The 20,881-nt window shown below is 37.4% G+C and overlaps 1 protein-coding gene across 4 annotated transcripts in view; it reads left to right on the top strand.

Annotated features, from left to right (window-relative positions):
- Positions 1-18,888, top strand: part of TMTC4 (transmembrane O-mannosyltransferase targeting cadherins 4) — a 59,131-nt gene extending 40,243 nt beyond the window's left edge. For 3 of the 4 annotated variants that reach the window (XM_056329118.1, XM_056329120.1, XM_056329119.1), the window contains 7 exons: positions 6,162-6,241; positions 6,414-6,521; positions 6,645-6,786; positions 7,449-7,563; positions 8,062-8,174; positions 14,733-14,802; positions 15,318-18,888. In XM_056329118.1, coding sequence (XP_056185093.1) covers positions 6,162-6,241; positions 6,414-6,521; positions 6,645-6,786; positions 7,449-7,563; positions 8,062-8,174; positions 14,733-14,802; positions 15,318-15,469 — 780 coding nt within the window. In that variant the 3' untranslated portion in view covers positions 15,470-18,888. Of the gene's footprint in view, positions 1-6,161; positions 6,242-6,413; positions 6,522-6,644; positions 6,787-7,448; positions 7,564-8,061; positions 8,175-14,732; positions 14,803-15,317 lie in introns of those variants that run through there. The other variant, XR_008820276.1, reaches the window with a different exon arrangement.
- Positions 18,889-20,881: the final 1,993 nt, after the last annotated feature.

Below are 20,881 nucleotides of genomic sequence, written 5' to 3'. Positions count from 1 at the left end.
GATAAGCTGTGTGCAAGCTACTGAACTAATGCAGCTGGTTCAAAGCCAATGAGTGTACAGGGAAAATGAGCTTGTGTTTGTCAACATTGGGCCATGTAGACATGCCTGAGCTGTATTGCTGCTAGTGACAGCTTGTGCAAATGGAAAGTGCGGTGATGTGAACAGGGAGGGTTTTGTAGGCTCGCATTCCAATTTTGCTGAAGGAGTAACTTTGAAGTCACAATAGTAGGGATCTTTTCTAGGCAACAGCATTAGAGAGTCCATGTATAAGAGCCAGTCTTTTTTTTTTTTTTTTTTTTTTTCTTTATGAACTCAGCTATATTTACTCAATTTGTCACAAGGTAAATGTAAGAATTGGAACTAGGTTCTGTTCTGATCTTCTGTTGTTGTCTTGAAATCGCAGGCTTCCTTTAAAAATTACTCCACAGGACTTTATTTCAGTGGCCCATTTATTTCAGTGGGAGGTTGATGCAGACCAAAAGATAAAATGCAGATAATAACTTTTTCCTGTTGTTTTTGGAACATCTTTAATATGTGTAATGTGATCATGCTTTACTTCCCTTATGTAGCAGCATTCCAGAATCTCCAGTTGTCTCCCAAATAGCAACAAAAGCTGCAGCTCCTCATTCAGGTTTTGTGGTACAGGTCTCTTCAATTCCAAATTGTCTGTATGTGAGCAGCGTACAGTAAACTTACCTTAATGCTAAGTAACAAGTAGTTACAGCACTGCCATCTCTAATTTCAGGACTCATTTTCTTTAAACATCTCTTTAGATGGAGGTGTGGAAACTGCATTAAATCAGATTGTCTGGTGGCATACTAGTGAATCTGCCCCCTTGAGTGACGGATGCATCTAGCTCAAGAGGATGAAATTTAGGATCAGCTTTGATAAACATTGCCTAGTGATTTTAAAACTTATAGGAAATGAGCAGGTACTATAATGAAGTTATAAAAATTTTTACTTTAAAAAAAAAAGGTTTATAATACAGATTTTTAAATATTTTAAATATTTTTGAAATTATTTTAAAAGTTATTTATTGTAAATATTTTAAATATATATGTTATATGGTTTGGTTTTTTAGTTTTTTTAAGGAGCAAGAGAGAAGCATGTTACAGATCTTGGTTAAACATGTCCAGGAATATGTCACACATTTGAACTTGCATGGTCCTGCAGTTAAGTTGGTTTCAAAGGTTGTTAGGCTGAAACAGTATACATTTTGATTACATTTGGCAGTATTTTTCTTAGCTGAACAGAAGGTCCATGTGTATTGATTCTATTTCCTCTTACCACCTTTTTTCATACCGTATAGACTTAATTCCTGGAGCTCATTAGTGACATACACTAGTATGAGTTAGAACCAGGCCTGTGGTGTTTCTACTAAGGCAAATTTTGTGAACAATTATAGAGACTGTTTTCTGCTGATATGTTGATTATATGTTACAGGTAGTTTATGAATGTGGAATATTTCAGTGCTGCTGGCTTAAAAGGCTCACTGGATCCAATTTTGTGTCTTTACATTTGACGTTATGTTGCAAGTATATCCTGGAGTGCTTTGTTGAAGTGCTGAAATATCTAATTACAGGCTATGATAAAAGCATAACTACTCTTTCACCGTATCAGACTGCTGGCTTTGGTTTATTCCTTAGCTTCAGACATCTAAATCTGAGCAAGTCATCTGGGCTACTTTTATAACTGGGGAGGAGAAGCTGTCCCTTTTAGCACATGGTTCATCATCACCTTGGACTAAATGACTGACATAGGCCAGAAGGACTGCACCCTAGATCTGTATGTTTCCTTCCACTGATGATAAAAGGAAGTCCTGACAACTAGAGCAGATGTGGATACATAAGGTTGTGTGAGATTTTGCCTTTGCCCTACGGCTGTTCACAATTTCTTGACATTGCTGTATCGCTTTTCACCTTCTGAGGTCATTATGCATTGTTTCTTTTAATTTTAAAGATTATTCCCAAAAATGCTCATTTGACTGCCTTTTTTTGCTGTTTGAAGTGTTGGCACTGTTGGAAGTGCCAGGTTTTCTTGGCTTTTAGCAAAGCCGTGTCAGTTTTTAAGAATCCAGAGATGCCCTGTGTTTCTGGATGACTTCCTCTGATTATCTAAATAAAATTTGCAATTGCATTGTTAAATACATGGGAAATAGCCACCATTTTTCTTTTCCTAGATTTGAAATAAATTAAATGATTGTAAATCACTAACATTCTGTATGTAATCTCTGTGGTCTCCTTGCTACTGGCTTTTCTCTAAAGGATAGAAAAGAACCCGTTTCAGTAGCAACTTTTCTGCAATGATAAGTAAGGAAGTTGCAGTACGACAAAATGTGTTACTAATCAGTCTGCCTTGACATACATACTAAGGGTAGTAACTTTGTACTTGATCCTTTGACAAACTTGTAATAATTACAGTTTGCCTAAAGACAAGCTATGCTAATACTGAAAATGTACAACAGTTTGTGAGATTACCTTTCATACTTTCTTAAAAGGTCTTGTAAAACCTCTTTGTAACAGAACAAGATTTAGTGCTTTTTAAGGATTTATGAAGCTGATCTAGAGAGCATTTCCATTAGATATTAAGACATTTTTTTTCTGTGCTATATATTAAAAGGGGAATTTACCTTTTTACCTACCAAATTCTTCTGCAGAATTTACCTTAAGTACTGTGGCCTGTGTTTATAGAGGCTATCTGCAGTGTTTTCCCACACGGATACCATTTTAGATGTCAATTTTTTTGTATACAAGCATAGTCATGAAGAAGAACCTTTAGACAACATTAGCTGCACAAACAAAATGTGAAGATTATTTTAAAAACAGAATTTCAGTAGTAGAAAAAATTGTTTGAAATAAGCTGGCATTGAACAGAAGCATCTGCACATTTCTGTAGAAATTTTGACATCTGTGCTTTGCTTCCATCCTTCTCAGCAAATGTTCATATTTGCTGAAAGGGTGATTATAAGCAGCTAGAAGAGACAATAAAATAGTTTATAATAGTAGTGCTCCTGCTGAGGGCGTTTACCTCCTAAAAGATGATACTACATTTCAGTTTCTTCCTACGTTGATTTGAAGAAGATTAAAAAAACCAACCACCAAACTAAAAAATCAGTTTGACAGTAATTTTGCTTTTTTACAGGAAAATATTTTTTTTCCTCTCTTGCTCATTTAAATGTACCTATACATTTAAGCACTTAAGAGTTTAAGCACTATGTATGTCTAACATAGAATAATATACAGGGCTTTTGCTCTTTTACACTGGTTTCTTAGGCCAATTGAGGTGTTGCAAACAGACAAACGCATAGAGCCAATTCTTTGGCTAGGCTATGGTGCCATGCTTATGTTAACTTTAAACAGCACATGTCTGGTAAGATCAACTAGGTTCCACCCTAGGGTATTTTTACCTAATTGCCTTGATTTTGGAGAATACTGTGTTGCTATGCGTCCCTGAGAAATAGCTCCTTTTAGAGCTATTACTGTAAATTACCTGGTTAGGGTTGATAAAGGAGCATGTGGGCATAATGGAATACATAACTCTAGTTGATATATATCTTCAGTCATTTAATAATGAAATGCCGTGTCTGCTCTTAAATGTTTGATTAGGAAAGGAAAATCTTCCCTCCATACTATATTTGTGGTAGGCTGAGGAGTTCTTTTGGTACATTTGTTTTAGTTTTTCTTCTCTTCCCTTCTTCTCTGTCACCACCATATTCAGAGGAACTAAAGCTACAATTTCACTTGAAGGGAAGTTAGGAAACCTACATGTAACAAGGAGCTCTTCATTTTCCGGGGGTATTATAGAGAAACGTAGTTTCCTTTCATGAGAAGCTTTATCTGAGGACAGAAAAAATACACCATCAAAAATGCTAATAGTTTATTTAAATGATTTTGCTATTGGTTTTAATAGACTATAGTACATATTTTTAGTTCACAAGATGGACAGGTAAACTTAATATTTTATTTAATGTTTTGACTTAAGAGAATTGATAATCTATCAGATTTCTGCAGTCTGCACAATTCTGTTACATGAGAAAAATATTCTTGCTGCTGTTGCTTTTGAGATAGAAATGGATATGAAGAAGATACATGTTTTAAAAAACTGAGAAAAATAGAAAGTGAAATGCAGACTGTTTCCTAACATAAGACTGCTGATGTTAAACACTGAATGGTTGGTGTATACCAAGTCTTTTCTCATATGTTCTGTCCCTAGTCTTTTAATTTTTCAGTAATGCTTATGACTTTTGTAAAACATAAAAATAAAAAAGACTTTTGTAAAGCTTCTTGAAAGAAATTGAATCAGTTGAAATGTAATCTTGTTTGCTGATATTGAAGTGTGAAGTCAGGTATTTTGAGGGCTAATATGTGTTATTGAGTGAAATCTTTTCTTATTTCTTCTGTTTTGCCACAATTTATCTTTTGTCTGGAAAAACAGCAAAGTTTAGTAACCTCATTTCCTCAGAATAAATTTTGAGTCTGTAAAGTTCAGCATATATAATTAGAGCAATCCAGTTTGGTAAGAACTTTATTATAGTGTGCTGAAAATTTTCTGGAAGAGATATATAAATAAATTCAGTCCTAAGAAACATTTTACTGTAATGATTCCTGAGAAAACAATGCTATTCTGCCTTTTTCTTTCCTTATTTTTTTTTCCCCACAGTCACTTAGGAATGGCTATGTCTTGATATAAATGTATCATTCCATTGCTTTGTTGGCATGGGCCTTGTCATATTTTTATGAATGTACAATGGAAGTGCCTGGATATTTTTTTTTCTTGGAAGCTGTGCTAGAAGTGCTTTTATGGGATGCTGAAATTGTGTGCTATTTTATGTCTTACAGTTTGAGGAGCTGCTTCTGTGTATGCTTAGTAAGCTTTGCTCTCTGTAAAACCAGTAACCAGTGAAACTACTTTTTCACTCATTCTAGAAAGCACGGAAAATGTTCTCAACTTTATTTGTGGATGGTATGTTACTGCATAGTCACAATCATATAGAGATAGAATCCAACGATTAAATACCCTAACAGTTGAGTTCGAACAAAATTATGTGTGCTGGATCAATAGGTCTTGGGTATTCTGCCAATTAATTTGATGGATATATAAGATAAAATCCTTTTTTGACTGTAGGAGGTGAATTAGAGTTATCTAAATGAATTACAAACCTATCTTTTTGTACTTTAATCAGAAGTAATTCCTGCATAGTGTTTTTTGAAATTATTTGAATTAGATTTTCAAAGTATGGAAGAAATTACAATGTGTGTTTGTTTTAGATGAAGTATATATAATTTGTTTTCAAATAGTGAGGTCATCTAAATAATGAGTTCTGATCTAGTTGCTGAGAAATCTATTTTCAGGAGTCTGTACTCACAGTACTTTTCTGTTTTTTCTGACGTCGTCTTCTGAGATTTGTCTTAAAGTAGCATTTGAGATGTCTTCCAACTCAGATGTCATGAAGTGTATTTATTCCTATCTAGTCCTTGCCTAAGTTCAGATAATGCATTTTCTTCCCTGTAGCCATATGTGAAAACTCTAGACCCATCCTTCATTCTCCCATTTTTAACAGGCAAGGACTCCAACATTTTGCTATGCACATTATTTCTATTTTAGAAATGTTCTTTTATGTATTTTTATCCCAAGACAATAATAGTATGTGTGTGATACTTTTTTGTTTGTTTTCGAAATTTGGAGCTTAGTTTTCCTGTTTCTTCTAGTATATGCTATAGTGAAAGCAAAGTTTAATCAACACTTACATTGCTGTAGTGTTTCTTCTGCTATGGTGGATTTGATTTGAGTCAGACTTTCTCTTATATATCTAACACATAAATGAAATGAAGAACAGGAGGTCTCCATATTAAAAAGTCTTGTGGAAGGTGTGGTGGGCTCATTTGTAAAATCAAGAAGTGATTCTTGATTTTTAAGATATTTAAGAATCTTTCTTAAATAGCTGAAACAGGTAATCTGATTTATTAATTTATTCCTCATATTTTGTCTTGCTGTCTTCATTGTATATGTTGTCCAGTCTTAAGTACCCACCAACAACAAAAGCCAGCATTGAATGATGCAAGTGGGGACTGTTTCTATTTGGTGTAAGAATTTTTAGCAACTTGGCTCCACAAAATATCTGACTGTATAGCAGCTGGTAGAATGTTCATCTGTGTTTTCAGGTGCACTACAATGTTGGCAAAAACCTGGCTGACAAAGGAAATCAAAGTGCTGCAATCAAATACTACAGAGAAGCTGTAAGGTATTTGGAATTTTACTGCTTTAATGATCTATGCTAAAATTGCTTTCATGTTTAACATGAAGAAAATGCTTAGGTCTTCATTTTCATGATCTGCAGCATTGCAAGAGCTAGCGATTTGCATAGTAATACATGTCCTATACATAATAATAATCTCTTAAAATTTAAATTTTAGGTTGAATCCTAAATATGTACATGCCATGAACAACCTTGGAAATATTCTGAAAGAAAGAAATGAGCTTCAAGAAGCAGAGGAGTTGCTGTCTTTGGCTGTACAAATACAGTATGTTTAGAACAATGCTAATCAGTGTTTTGCAACAACTGAGCAGAAATTATGCAATAGGATCTTGTGTTCCAAATGGTCAGTTGTCCTCTCTCATGGTTTTTTTTTTCCCAATTTGCCCAGGCCTGATTTTGCTGCTGCGTGGATGAATCTAGGAATAGTACAGAACAGTTTAAGAAGGTTTGAAGAAGCAGAGCAAAGCTACTGGACAGCAATTAAACACAGGAAAAAATATCCAGATTGTTACTACAATTTAGGGCGGTTGGTAAGTGCTTTTGAATAAATTATAGACATGACAGGAATCTGTGTGTGTATGTATATATATAAATTCTGCTATCCTGTTAAATGTTGATAGTTATTCCAGTTTGCTTGGTTTGTAGTTCAGGGTGATTTCATATTTTTGGTAGCTTTTCCTATTGCTTTCGCATTATACTTGTTTCCATACAACCTTTGGTAGTCCTACTTTTTCATTTGAAGAGGTATAAACAAAAATATATTGTGGTCTTTTTTGTTCAAGAGAGATTAATAATTTTGCAATATCAGACTGTTTTGCAATCATTGCTATGCTGTTAGGTAGTATAACTATGCCAAAAAACCTCCATTTAGATTTTGCAAATATTTATATAAAGTAATTATTTATTCTTTTGTGTAGATTTCTAAATTGTATGCTGATTTTCCTCCTTATCCTATTGGTACATGCATATTTGAAAACAAGTCTGGCTTTCAGAGAAAAGCAGGGTAAAAATAGTATATAGCACTCTATCCTCCATACTACCATAGTACTCTTTTTACATTTCTTATTTTTGTCTATAAAAACAAGTTATGCTAGAAAGATATGAGACATTAACAACTCTTTGGTGTCTTTAGTGCATGATAGGAAAGTAAAGCAAATCAGAGTGAAATTACTGGGGTTTTCTTCCTTTTTAGTATGCAGATTTGAATCGCCATATAGATGCATTGAATGCATGGAGGAATGCCACAGTTCTGAAACCAGAGCATAGTTTGGCTTGGAACAATATGATTATATTGCTTGATAACACAGGTATAAGCCTATTTGAATGTTTTAATGAATAATTCAGTGTCTAGCAAAACTGAAAGCTTTATCTTTATTTACCTAAAAGGACTTCTGCCTCTTCTTTGGCTACCCAGAATCTCTCTATAAATATACAAATCCCTTCTGATTCAGTGGTTTTAAAGCATCACTTGAAATCCAGCCCATAAATTGATTTTCTGATCCTTATTTGAAATGCTATCGTTGTGCAAGCATGTTTCTACTGAAGTTTGTATAGACCAAACTTCAGAAGTTTTGAATCTTTGCTTTGTTGCTCTTCTGAAGTTCTTACCTGTTGAAAACAAAATGGAGGTTTCCTGTTGTCTTATTCTGTGGGATTTGACATGTGTGTGTGAGAGAGATACCTGGTTTTCTTTAGAAATACATGTAGTCAGCTATTTATACAATATTCGTGCTTGCAGCATGAAAAGTATCTAATAAGACTGTGTTAAAAGATGTCTTCTCTTTTTCCACTGCATGGGCTCCCAGGCAATCTAGCTCAAGCAGAAGCAGTTGGAAGAGAGGCCCTGGAATTGATACCTAATGATCATTCACTTATGTTTTCATTGGCAAATGTACTGGGGAAATCGCAAAAATATAAGGTAGGTAACTAGAGCTTTCTGAGTGCTGGGTTTTGGGTTTGTTTGGTGGGGTTTTTTCCTTTTTAAGCTCTACGTAAATGTTTCATAGAAAGTGGTTGAGGAGGTCATCGTGGACTATGACTTGGATAATCAGGTTTCAATGCCCATTTCTGTCCCAGTATTGCTGTGTGATTCTGGCCTAAGTTCATCCCACCTTATTTTAGATGCCTGCATTATGAATGTTGCTGCCCTAAACGATGTCAGTGGTCAGTGGAGAGGAATAGGCTCTTAAGCACACTAGAGGGCAGTTAGGGTCTTGTATTGCTTCCCTGCCGGTAGAGAGAGCCTGCTCTGATTTAGACGCTTTGGTTCAGGAACTAAAATTAGATGTGAGATGCTAGTCCTTGTGCTTTTGGTATGTAAAGGCAGCAAGATTTACCATTACCCAATATGAATTGTAGCCTCTTTGCTTCTGACACTGTCTAGAATAGATATATATAGATTTTGCTAACCCCAGACTGAGGATGAGGTACTTGGGTAATCTCAGAATACTTTGAGTAAAAGTCCATGCGTTGAGCAATGTATTGAACTTCCTCTTGGATGCAGTGGACCAGCCTGCGAGTGGTACCTCAGCATTACCTACTTATATTTACAAGTAGTAGTGGTAAATCTAATGGAACTGATGAGAATGAGTTCTTTTCAAAAAGGAATTGTATGAGCTGTTAGAGAATAAATCATACACAGTTAATATATTTAGTTGTTTTAATTGACTCTATAGTCACTGATTTATGTATGTGATGGAGACAAATTAATGATCAAGGAAGTTTTTCATATTCCTCAGAAAAACATTTACTGAACTCTGGCTTTCGGGGGTTTTATGGCTTTCTGAGTAGTGATGTTAGCAGCACCGAAGGAACATCCTCAGTATACACCAAGTAAGAAGATTTCATGAGGTGAAACTTCTCAGAATAGACACATTTTTCCACAGGTTACTATGTCCACTTAAATTGCTACAGTCATATTCAGCTGCGCAGTCATGACCTTGTCCACATGTGAAGCCAGGGCCTGTGACAACCCAGCACTTGCTTTTATTTGTGTTAATGATGCTATTAGATGCTCCATTACTGTTTCTGTAGACTGGATGTAGACCTTTTTCTCTATATGCTCTATTTCTTTTCTCTCTCTGCCTAAGACTGTTATAAAATATATGTTTTAGATTAGTTTAATAAAGTTCCAGAAGGATACAAATTTATATCCAGAACATATAAGGGATGAGATTATAGAGGAGGTAATTGCTAGCATTATTTTGGTGAGTCATGACTGTGAAAGAGTAGAGAATTGTATAGTTATTCATCAAGAGCAGAATGCAGCATGACAGAATAAAGAGCATTTATAAGGAAATAAGTAGGAAAAATAAGTTGAAAACAAGCTATGAAACTTCTCCAGGTGTAGGAGAAACAAGTCTGTCTTGGTGGATTTAAAAAATAAAAAGGAGGTAGTGATTTTGATTGCTAGCTCTGAAAGGTCATTTTGCTGCAGGGGAATGTGTTGGAGACAAAGTAGAAATGATAGTAGAGGAAAGTGAAGCTTTCAAGTCAGCATCCTGAAAAAAGCAGAAGGAGCAGTGGAGCCCGCAGAAGAAAGCAGGGAGCCAGTGAGTGTTTTAATAGTTCAGTATGGAGTAGTAGGTTTGCACAGAGCAAAAGGACTGAACTAGTCACTTGAAACTGATGGGTTATAACAGGGAGAGCAAATTAAGGGAACTGGAAAGTGGACTTACTTAGAAAAGGTTATGATCTCAGCAACTGTATTTTGCATCACCTGGAAAGAGGAGATACAGAGTTTTTTAAATGGGAGAATGCTAAAAGACTTATAAAAAGCACGGGAAAGTCAGATTTCTTGTCTGCCCCCATGCCATGTAAAAACATAGAAATGGATGGCGCTCTAAGGATTTTTATTGAGTGTTTGGGATGGGGAGAAGGAGGGGGAGGGTAAAGACTGTCAAGGTGATGGAGGTAATATTCAGAGGGCTGCCTGGCTGTATCTGATGTGTTGTATAACCTCAGGCATTTCATTTATTAGGTTACATGTTATGTGTCTGTATAAAAGTTGTTACTGTATTGGCTCAGTTGCCATAAAGTAAGATTTGTCCTGGGTTTTTTGTTATCTCTTGAAAGCATGTAGTAATCAGAGTCGAAAAGGTTTTACTATGTTAAGAGAGATTTCCTTCCAATAAGCACACAGTATTCTTCAGTTTCAAATGCACTTTGATTTTCAGCAGAAGATGGTTTTGCTAAGTGACTGAAAAAAACCCTAACCCTTTATTTCTGTTTGTATCTACTCATGAATTATTTATTGTTCCAGAAACAAAAGCACATAAAGGATGGGTTGTTTTGGTGGGGTTGTTTTGTTTTTTAATTAACATCTGTTATACCAAGTTAGAGTTTTCCTTTAAATTCTTGTTCTTGTCACAATGGATGAAGAACCAAGCTATCCTTAGTTCTTTGAAAATGTATGCTGTATTTTTGTTATGTATACATCCATGCTTTTTCTGTAAAAAGTACAATAAATTGAAACCATTCAGCATTTTTTATATTTGAAATAAAGCCAGACTACAGTTTTGTGCTGTTGGCCTTGGCAGCAGATGGAATGCAGTGTGCTTACCCAAAGCCTTCGCTATATGTAGTGTGCAAGTTTCTTGGCAAGACTTAAAGATTTGGCAAGATACAGCAATTTGAAATATCACTGCTGTACTGGAATGTATATTTACTCCATATATCTGTAGTAATATGAATATGATGCACCTCAAATAGCCTTTAATCAGCCAGTATGTTTCTACTAGCTGCTGAGCAAAGTAGTGGCAATAAAAGTGTTTTCAGCATGTAGTTGAAGATCCATGGTAATGGCAGCCAACTGTGAGAATCTATTTCATTAAATTTTCTGGGAATGCATTGCACATATTGTCCCATCATGCTTCAGTTAAAGGGTGAGTCTATACATTTAGGTATTTTTTTCCTTTATGTAGGTGGCAACTTTTAGGCATAAGACTGAATTAATTGGACAACACATCATTCACTTTGCTGTTAACCTGCCCAGTGAAGAAAGCAGATATTTACTTACTAGATCAAAATACTAAAATTTGCAGGGGGAAAAACACAACTTTGTAGGACTTCTGATAACTACATGCTTTCAAGTGCCAATCCACTGTTATTTTTAGGCTTGGATGGTGGCATGAAATGAGGAGGTTATCTTGCAACACCACTAGGCTTGCCAAATGTTTGAGTCTCAGTGTGTTTCTTAGGTGACTGAGTTATAATCATATTATAATTTTGACTGGAAAGGACATCTAGAGGTCATCTAGTCCAACCTTTGACCCAAACAGGGCAATCACCAGCTGAATCTTGAACATCTGTATGGATGGAGATTCTAAATCCTCTCTGGACAGTCTTCCAGTGCTTGACCCACCCTTATGGTAAAAAAAAAAAAAAAAAAAAAAAAAGTTTCCTTTTATCTAATTGGAATTTCTCATATGCCAGCTTGCATCCATTGTGACTCATCCCATCTCACAGACTTGTGAGAAGGGTCTGTCTCCATCTTCTCTGTATCATCTGATCAAGTAGTTGTAGATAGCAATAAGGTCTACCCTTCATCATCTTTTGAAGACTGAAGAGATCCAGTTCTTTCAGCCGCTTTGTGTGCATCTTGTGCTCTAGCCCCTAACCATCTTGGTGGCTGTCAGCTGGACTCACTAAAGTATGTTCATGTCTGTCTTGTAATGGAGGGCCCCAACAAAAACACATACTCCAGACGTGGTCTCACAAGTGCTAACAGAGGAGAAAGATTACTTCCCTGGACCTGCTGGCTGTACTGCTACTTAATACAGCCCAAGATGTGGTTGGTTATCCTTGCTGTGAGGGTGTGCTGGTGGGTTTTATTCAGTTTGCTGTCTTACCAGGCCCACCAGATCCATTTCTATAGAGCTGTTCCCTAGACAGTTGCCTCCCAGCCTTTACTTTTGTGTGGGGTTATCCTATCCCAGATACAGGACTTTGCATTTACTCCTGTAGAATTTCGTGAGATTCCTGCAGTCCAGTCCTGTTCAACATCTTCATTACTGATCTGGGTGATGGGGAAGAGTGTACCCTCAGCCAGTTTGCAGATGACACAGAACTGAGAGGAGTGGCTGATATACCAGCGGGTCATGATGCCATCCAGAGGGACCTAAACAGGTTGAGGAAATGGGTTGGTAGGAAACTCATGCAGTTCAACAAGGGGAAGTGCAAAGCCTTGCAGCTGGAGGGGAACAACCCCAGGACAGTATATGCTGGGAGCCACCCAGCTGGAGAGGAGCTTGGCAGAAAAGTACTTGAGTATCATGGTGAATACCAGAATCATTGAACATGAACCAGCAATGTGTCCTTGCAGCAAAGAAGGCTAACGGTATCCTGGGTTGTGTTAGGAGTGTTACCAGCAGGTTGAAGGAGGTGATCCTCTCTGCTGGTGAGTCCTCACCTGGAGTCCTGTGTCCAGTTCCCAGAGAGCCATGGACATACTGGGAAGAACCCAGCAAAGGGCCACAAAGATGATGAAGGGACTAGAGCATATTTCCTATGGGGAAAGGTTGAGCCTGGAGCAGAGAAGTCTCAGGGAGAAGATCGTATATAAACACCTGAAGGGGGATGCAAAGAGGATGGAGCCAGGCACTTTTCAGTGGTGCTGAGTGACAGGACAAGAAGCAATGGACCAAAACCAAAACAAGGGATGTTCCCTCTGTTCATCATGAAACAGGTTTTTATTGTGACTGTGACCAAACACACTGGCACAGGTTGCCCAGAGATAATGCGGAGTCTCCATCCTTGGAGATGCTTCCTGGACATGGCCCTGGGCAGCTGTACCTGCTTGAGCGGGGAGGCTGGGCCAGATGACCTCCAGAGGTCCATTCCATCCTCAACCATTCTGTGATTCCTGCTAGTCTGTTTCTCTGTCCAGTCCAGGTCCCTCTGAATAGCAACTCTCCCCTCTAGTATATTGACCACTCCCTTCTCTTAGGTGCTATCAGTAAAGTTTTTGAAAGTGCAGTTGGTCCCACCATCCAAAACATTAATGAAGACACTGAATATTATGGGTTTCAGAGAGACCACTGTATCCAGGAACTTAATAGTCTGGGTATGAGAATACTGGACCTGCTGCCTATGCCAGTGAAAAGCAATGCTAAAATTTGCACTATGGACTCATATACTCCCTGAATTTCCAGACATCTTGTTCCCTTCTTCACTCCTATCCAAGTATCAGCAAAAGTATTTGTTGAGAACCCTAGGGTTTGTAATTTCCTTGACCTGAGAAGATGAAGCTAATGCTTTGAAAGGAGCATGTAGTTTGGGTTCGAATTTGGACATACCAGGAAGCTCTTAAGTAACTCAAAGTTGAGTGACTCAATCTTGACATCAGAAATTTCTTGTCTGCCTGAGGGACCTTTACAGAGACTTACTTCATGCTTCACATAAGAAGATGGTGGAACCAAAAATCTAGCTGACAGGTTTTCTTTTTCAGTAGAGCCCGTGTTGTGTTTTGTGGATGTAAGTAATAAAAGCTTAGTACAAAGGAAAGGCCTTTTCCCCAGGTTATTGTTCTCACGTACCTCAGACAGCAAGTATGTGCATTCAGACGGAAACCTTGCCACATGGAGGTAGTTTTATCTTCAGGTCATTTGCATTGAAACTGAATAGGCAACTTTCCCTAAAACATAGCACAGCATAGAAATCTATATAAAATTCACTCTCTAAAATACCTAAACTTGCATTCAAGTGAGGAAATATGCTTCCTTTGGATTGGAGGGGTGTATCTTCTTAAACTTCTGCAGGAAATATGCTCTGAAACAAAGGTATCTATATTAGTAGCTAGTTTGGGAAAATCAAAATGTTTGCATTAAGAGGATAAATTTAGCTGTGAATTGTTCTCTGAATATTTGGTGAGAGAGCTCAGGTTTTCTAAGTCCTCAGATATCAACAGTCCTAAGAATAAACACTACAAGTTTGAGTATGGAAAAGAAAATTTTTTAAGTAACAGGCACGCAGCTACTCTTCATTGACAACCATGTCAAAAGATCTGTTTGGAAGGGGTGTACTGGAATGCCCCTATTTTAAATGATTAAAGTTGTTTTAAAGGGAAGGGTGCCTAAAAGCAGTTTGCTCAGACACTGAATTATATTATCTTTACCTTGGTTGAATAAGTAAGGAAAACTTCAGTAGCTAATGTTTGAAAATATTGTAACTAAGAATATAAAACAAACCCAAAACCAAACCAAACTGCTTTGCAAACTTCACTAGCGCTTAATAGCGCTCTGCTAAAATATCAGCTTGTGAAAGCATGGCACGCACTTGTACCATTATTACTGTTTTCTGGAGGCTGTAGCCACCTGAGCTACGGGATCACGCAGGCCCAGAATATATGCATAGTGGTATCATATAGATATGGCATAGTTCAGGAGGGGGTTTAATTACAATCTTGGGTAAATTTTGCATTATTTTATATACTACAAGAGTAGACTGTCCTGTTGACTTGTTCTTCTAAATTATTCAGGAATCTGAAGCTTTGTTCCTCAAGGCAATTAAAGCCAATCCAAATGCTGCCAGTTATCATGGTAATTTGGGTAAGAGCCTTCCTAACTCTTATCAGCTGTGTTGTTTGTTTGCTTCATATTCATTGTGTTTAAAAAGAAAAAGCAATCTTGAGCTTTCTTCCTGCTGGGCAGATTTCTATTTTACTTCCTAGAAAAACTGCCAGCCAGAAGAACAGGGCACTAAACCAGAAAAGCTGTCACACGATATGACAGATCAAGAGGGCTGCACAATCCAGCCCAGAGGTAGCCGCACTTCAGTGTCTGCAAATTGGTTCATTTATGCTATGCTTGTAACCCACAATGAGCTCACCAGATAAGAGCTGCCATTTATGGCTGCAATGTAATTCATTCCTTCATCATTCCCATGCCAGTTCTGCTCCCAGGCTTTGCTCCTGCATTTGGCAACAGAACAAGCAGCTACTGTGTCACTAGCCAGCCAGAGACCCTCACTGGAAACAAATGCTTTAATGTTGTTTTCCAAGTGATTGGCAAGATTGCACTTTATTCAATGATGTTGCTAATGTATTTCCTCACTGATGTTCCAGCTGTGCTTTATCATCGCTGGGGGAATCTTGACTTGGCAAAGAAGCACTATGAAGTCTCTCTGAAGCTTGATCCTATGGCACCTGGGACCAAGGAAAACTACAACCTGTTAAGAAGAAAACTGGAGCAATTGCAAAAGAAAAGCGGTGCCTGATGTTTCTTTTCAGGTTGTCCGTGCATGCTGTTTATGATTAATGTTACATGGGTACTTTTGACCATGTGAAGGATTCAGTCATTATTTCTCAAAAACAATAACACCACCAGCACCATACACTTGAATGCCCAATTATGCCCTCCTCCAGATCCTAACATTTCAGCGGAGGGATCATGTTATTTTATTCTTGAACTGCTTTTAAAGCCCCTTAGAACATTTTTATAGGTATATGAAAGCAATGCAGATGGAATTTCATAGATTTCACTTGTAATTTGATATCTTAATTTGACTTTTTAGTAGCAGGATGAATATCAGAAGGCAGTTTTATTTCTGAAAGTGATTCTTTAAAAAGTGTAATTTCCTGTTTAAATCCTGATCTTTTCAAGTATGAAGAATATCTGTCCATTTCAGTTTTATTACTGCTTTCTATTGCCGGTCCTGCAGAGCCAGTGGAAGGGTGGATTCTCTCCAGCTTTTGAGTTATGCCCTTGTTCTTGCTTCTGGCTCTACCCTGTGAAGTATCAGATTTGTACAGGAGTGAATGAGGACAAAGATTTGACCGTAAATATTTGTCAGCCCGTGTACTGCTGAGGTATGCTTGAGCAAAGAAAATACTCTCAGGTTAAGATGACAAGCAACAAAGGGAAAAGAAGTGTGACGCGGCAGTGGAGTCAGCTAGAGTTTCTGTTCTTGCAGGCAGCCTCATTTAGCGCAAACAGCTTGGGCACCAGTTCAGAATTGCTTTAGCTCCTGCAGGTCGGTGGTCTGAGTACAGTGTAGCAGCTACAGCAGCTAATTCCTGTGTTCTCAGGCATTTCAGTGCTTTCTGGTTTAAGGACATGATACCTTTCAGCCTCTATATTGCTGGTGAATAAGGAGAGAATTTCTGTGAAAAAGTTAACTGGGCAGAGGACCTGACCTTGGCTGTTGATGTATTAACTGGAAGGAACTCAGCTTCACCTTTGTCTCCCCTGGCTCATGTGTTTGCTGAAGCGGCAGTTAAATAAGCATAGCTGTTAATGCATAAACTGATTAGGTTGATATGGGATGATCAGAGTGGGTATACGTTGATACAATGTTACTTTTGAAAATGTGCTATGCTTTAATACATGTTTAAACTCTGGTTGTCCAGAGCTGTTTGTCTTGTGCTAGTATTTACATTCTTTCTTCAGGAGCTAGTCATATGTCTATTTATTTGTGGTGGGTTTTGTTTGGGGTTTTTTAAGGTTGGAAGATTGCTGTTGGATGTTTACCTTTCTTTTCATATGCCTTTATTCTTTCCAGCCATGTCCTTCAGGAAGAAATTGATCAGTGCAGTATTTGTAGCTTTCCTAATTTGTCCAATGATTATTGTATAGGAGATTGTGTAATGTTCTGCATATACAACTCATATCAGTGTGGAACCATTTAAAGTGTTGGGGGAATGCCTGCCATAGGACAGGATGTTGCATGACCTTGCCATCTGACCATCATGTAACCATTCTACATATATCCTATGTTTTGAACCTACAATAGGATACTTTTACATTATAAATTTGCGTGGAAATGACAGTTGTTTCAAGAACCAAGTGTATCTACAGAGCACGCTGCAATACTGCAAAGCTACCAAAGCATCCTCTGACAAAGCTAGTTTGGGTACTACAAGTAGTGCGGCTACTTTAATGTAATATTCTTGTCAAACTAACTGTAAATATAGCTATTAAGAGTGTGGTAGTGTGGTGCTGTCCACAGGTTTGTCTTTGAATGAATTAATATGCCTACATTACATTGTATGCTGCCGTACTGATTTTAGTTGATGTACCAGAGACAGGTATTTGTGCTGTTGCAGTGCTCCTCTCCTGCAAGTATAGCCTGTTTTTCACCAGGACTCATTAATTCATATAGAGTACTAGGTTGATGCAGTTGTTTCCATTTCTTCTGTTTTTTCAGAACTTAGTTTCTGAATATATTTGCGGGATATAAACATGCTCTTTGATAAGTATCTGTACTGATCCAGCAGAACGCTGCACCAGTATGGCTAGTCATCTTCTAATAACCAGCATAGTTTAGTCTGTAGCAACTTTGCTACCTGAAACTTGCTGAAATAGATACACCCTTCAGTACAAAGAGCAGATTTTTGCAGCTTTCCATACATAGCCTAGTATTCATCAGATATAGAGAACACTTAGCTACTTCAGTTGTGAGGTGTTAAGAGTTGGAATCTGGCTGGATGAGCTAATTTATAGCAGAATATAAATGTGTCTAATATAATCAGGTCTTTTCTGTATATTTGGAATATGACATACTGAGTTTAAATTATTATTTTCATCATAAAGTTCACATGTATAGTTTTCCCTGTTGCTTGCCATATTAGCTTTACAAAAACCCAGTAGATCAATATTACATATGGGGTATGAATTCTCTCTAGGTCATTGTAAACCAAAGTTGTTGTAGGAATTTCTGTGTGGAAGTCAGTTTGTCTTTCTACTCAAGAGTCTTAGATGGAAGAGATATGCCAACAAATTGGATGTTTTGTTGGTATAAAAATGGTGTTTACTCTTCAAAACAGACAACATGATTTATTCTTGATTAGTTGTCTGGCTACCTGTATGTATTTTTCTGAGGGTTTGTTTTGTATCATTTTCAGTGCTATAGAAATTCAATGTGATTACTTATGTGATGGTTATAACAAGGATACACTTAGGTCTGAGTGTAATGTTGAGGCAGAATTAGGTTCAAAAGAAGCAAAAAACAAAACTGATATTTAATAAAAAAATCCTTGAGGCTTTCAAGAATGCTAAATATTTTTTTTTACTTTATTTTCAGAAACATTTTGAGAGTGCAAATAGTACAGTGTGTTTTATTAAAATTGTTATAATGTTAACATGCTGTTTGCTTTTTCATACCTCATAACTGACTCCTGGAATAGTACAGAACACACAACCTGGAAGAGACAAAGGTGAAAAAAAAGTGGGTTTGTATGTAGCTGTTGTTACATTGTCTGTTTTTCCACCATTTTTTCCCCACTTTACCTTTCCACCATTATTCCACCATAATTACAGAAGATTAAAGTTTCCTTCTTACCAGCTGGCCTGCTTGATTCTCTAGTGAAACTGAGGAAACCTGGATACCTTTTTTTTTTTTTTTTCTTCAAAGATTGCTTGTTCAAATACAGTTCTGAGGAGAGAAATACAGAATGATGCAGTGCACAGAATGGAGTCTGAAAAATATTCACAATGACTTCTATGGATGGCAATCTTTCTTCACCAAAAAACTTCCAGCGGAGTTCCCTAATTGCGTGTTTCTCTTGTGTTTAGACCAATACCATGTACATTAAGTTTTCTGTTATTTAATTTCATACTTGGGATTTAAACTTTGAAGATATGGGTTGTGCGTTTGTTTATGGACACTCAGAAATAAAAATCTTTAGTACTTTTGAATAGTTTGTTAAAAATATTGGGCCTATTCACTGCGAACTTGTTTCCTTCATATTTGAGATACCTGCATCTGAGCTATGCATCCTAGTTTCTTTGTATAGTCACTAGGGAAGAAAACAGGTAATCTGAAACATGACTCATGTACTAAAGAAAGCATCTTTAGGATGTAAGGTATCATATACTTGAAGCAGGTACTCCTTTTAATTAACTTCAAAGGATAACTAAGATGATCAGCTCATATATATGAAGAAAATCTCACTACTGCTTTCAGCTTAAGTAATCTGGTCCCATACACCTCCAGCATTCTCGTACATTATTTGCTCCGAGAATATTAAAAGACTAGCATTGAAGCAAATTGGCAGGAACTTGCCTTGAGAGTCACAGAGTTATAGTAGCTGGATGAGGGAATGGGATGAGACAAATTAAGAGAGCTTTGGTTTCTGCAGACAGTTAAATTTATGTGACTGATAAAGTATCCAAATGTCAAATCTACCTATGGAAACAGAAAATTCAGGTCCAGTTCGATTCATTGTTAGCTTGTCTAGGATGGCAATAAATAGTAACAGCTTTTTATTGAATTGACTTCTCGTGTCCTCCACTTTATTTTAAAAGCAATCCAAAGCAACTGTAAATTTGCAAAGGTGAGATTTTTTTTTCTTAAAGTCGCTATTTAAAGCTGTAGCTGTTATAACGTTAAATGTGATAGCGTATCCCATTTTATACAGTGAGATTTTTTAGTTTAAATATCTTAATATTTATTTGCTGGTTCCTGCTTGTTCCACATTCCATGTGAGCATAGGTACATTTACAAACCTATCATTACATGTAGATTCCCACATGATTCTTGACTTGGCCCTTTCACTGAACAATGCTTACTTCCACAGCTCTTGATACGACTCTACCAAATGTGTTTATGAGGGTATGATTAACTCAAAAAGACTAAAATTTGCTAGAAATAAAAGGGAGATCACGTGGTTGAATTTCTGCAACATAAATGCCAAAACTTGTGTCATGCACCACCATAAGCAGCAGGTACCACTGGGCACTTTAGGCAGTGTCCTGGGCTCCATCATAATGTGAAGTGGTTGTACATAGGTGTAATAGAAACACAGAAACTTGGACCCTGTGCTATAAGGAAAAAGGACCGTATATTGCAGCTCCAAAGAAGAGCCATGTGCATTGTGGCATGGGTGTTCGGTGTATGTCAGGTACATGTCAAGTGGTTCAGGGCTTTTAAAATTAAGTATTTTTGTTAGAAAATCCCTGCAGATATTGAAATTGGTAGTTTGCGATTGCTGTTGAACTTTTTTAATGTAGTGTTAATCATTTAGATTGCCATGGGTACGTTCCAATTAATTTCAGCTGAGCAAGAAGTAAATACATTTGTAATGGAGCGATGTAATAAATCTGCATTTTGCTATTGTTTTGCATAGATTTTAATTGTGATAATGCTTATTTTTGTAGTATGTTTTTATTTTGGGGGTCTGCTGGAAGCTAGGAAGAAAATCCAATGGGTGTGGTAGCCTGGTACTGTGATATACAGGAGGACATTCTTACCCTTAGAGTAACAGTTCAAAATCTTGATTCTGCACGAGTGTATTGATTTGGAATCCGTATGTCTAAAAAAAACCCAAAGTGATGGAATACCTGATTAATTCAACCTCTAAAACAAAATACGGAAGAAAGAAGAAAAGCAGGAGATGCTGCCTCAAACTGAGCAATCTTAACCCTGCTTTACAGGAGAATTATTGAACGCTAATTGTGTAGGAAAGGGAATAGTCTGTAACATGAGCACAGCCCGGCTTTCAGCGGACCGACTCGTGACGGAGGGGCTGGCGTCGAGGCACGGAGCAGAGCACAAGGGTGTCTTGACTCCGGTTCCTCCTACCGGTGTATCCATTTCCTTACAGCGATCCCGCTGCGCGGAGTCCCAGCGCTTTGCTAAAAGCAGCACCTCAGCTGGGAAGTGGGAACCTGCCTGAGAAGGGGGAAAGAG

This window comes from Falco biarmicus, chromosome 2, assembly GCF_023638135.1.
Source record: "Falco biarmicus isolate bFalBia1 chromosome 2, bFalBia1.pri, whole genome shotgun sequence".
In the NCBI taxonomy this organism is placed as follows: Eukaryota; Metazoa; Chordata; class Aves; order Falconiformes; family Falconidae; genus Falco; species Falco biarmicus.
Note: the sequence above shows the minus strand (reverse complement) of the source record. Positions and strands in the feature narration are given on the sequence as shown.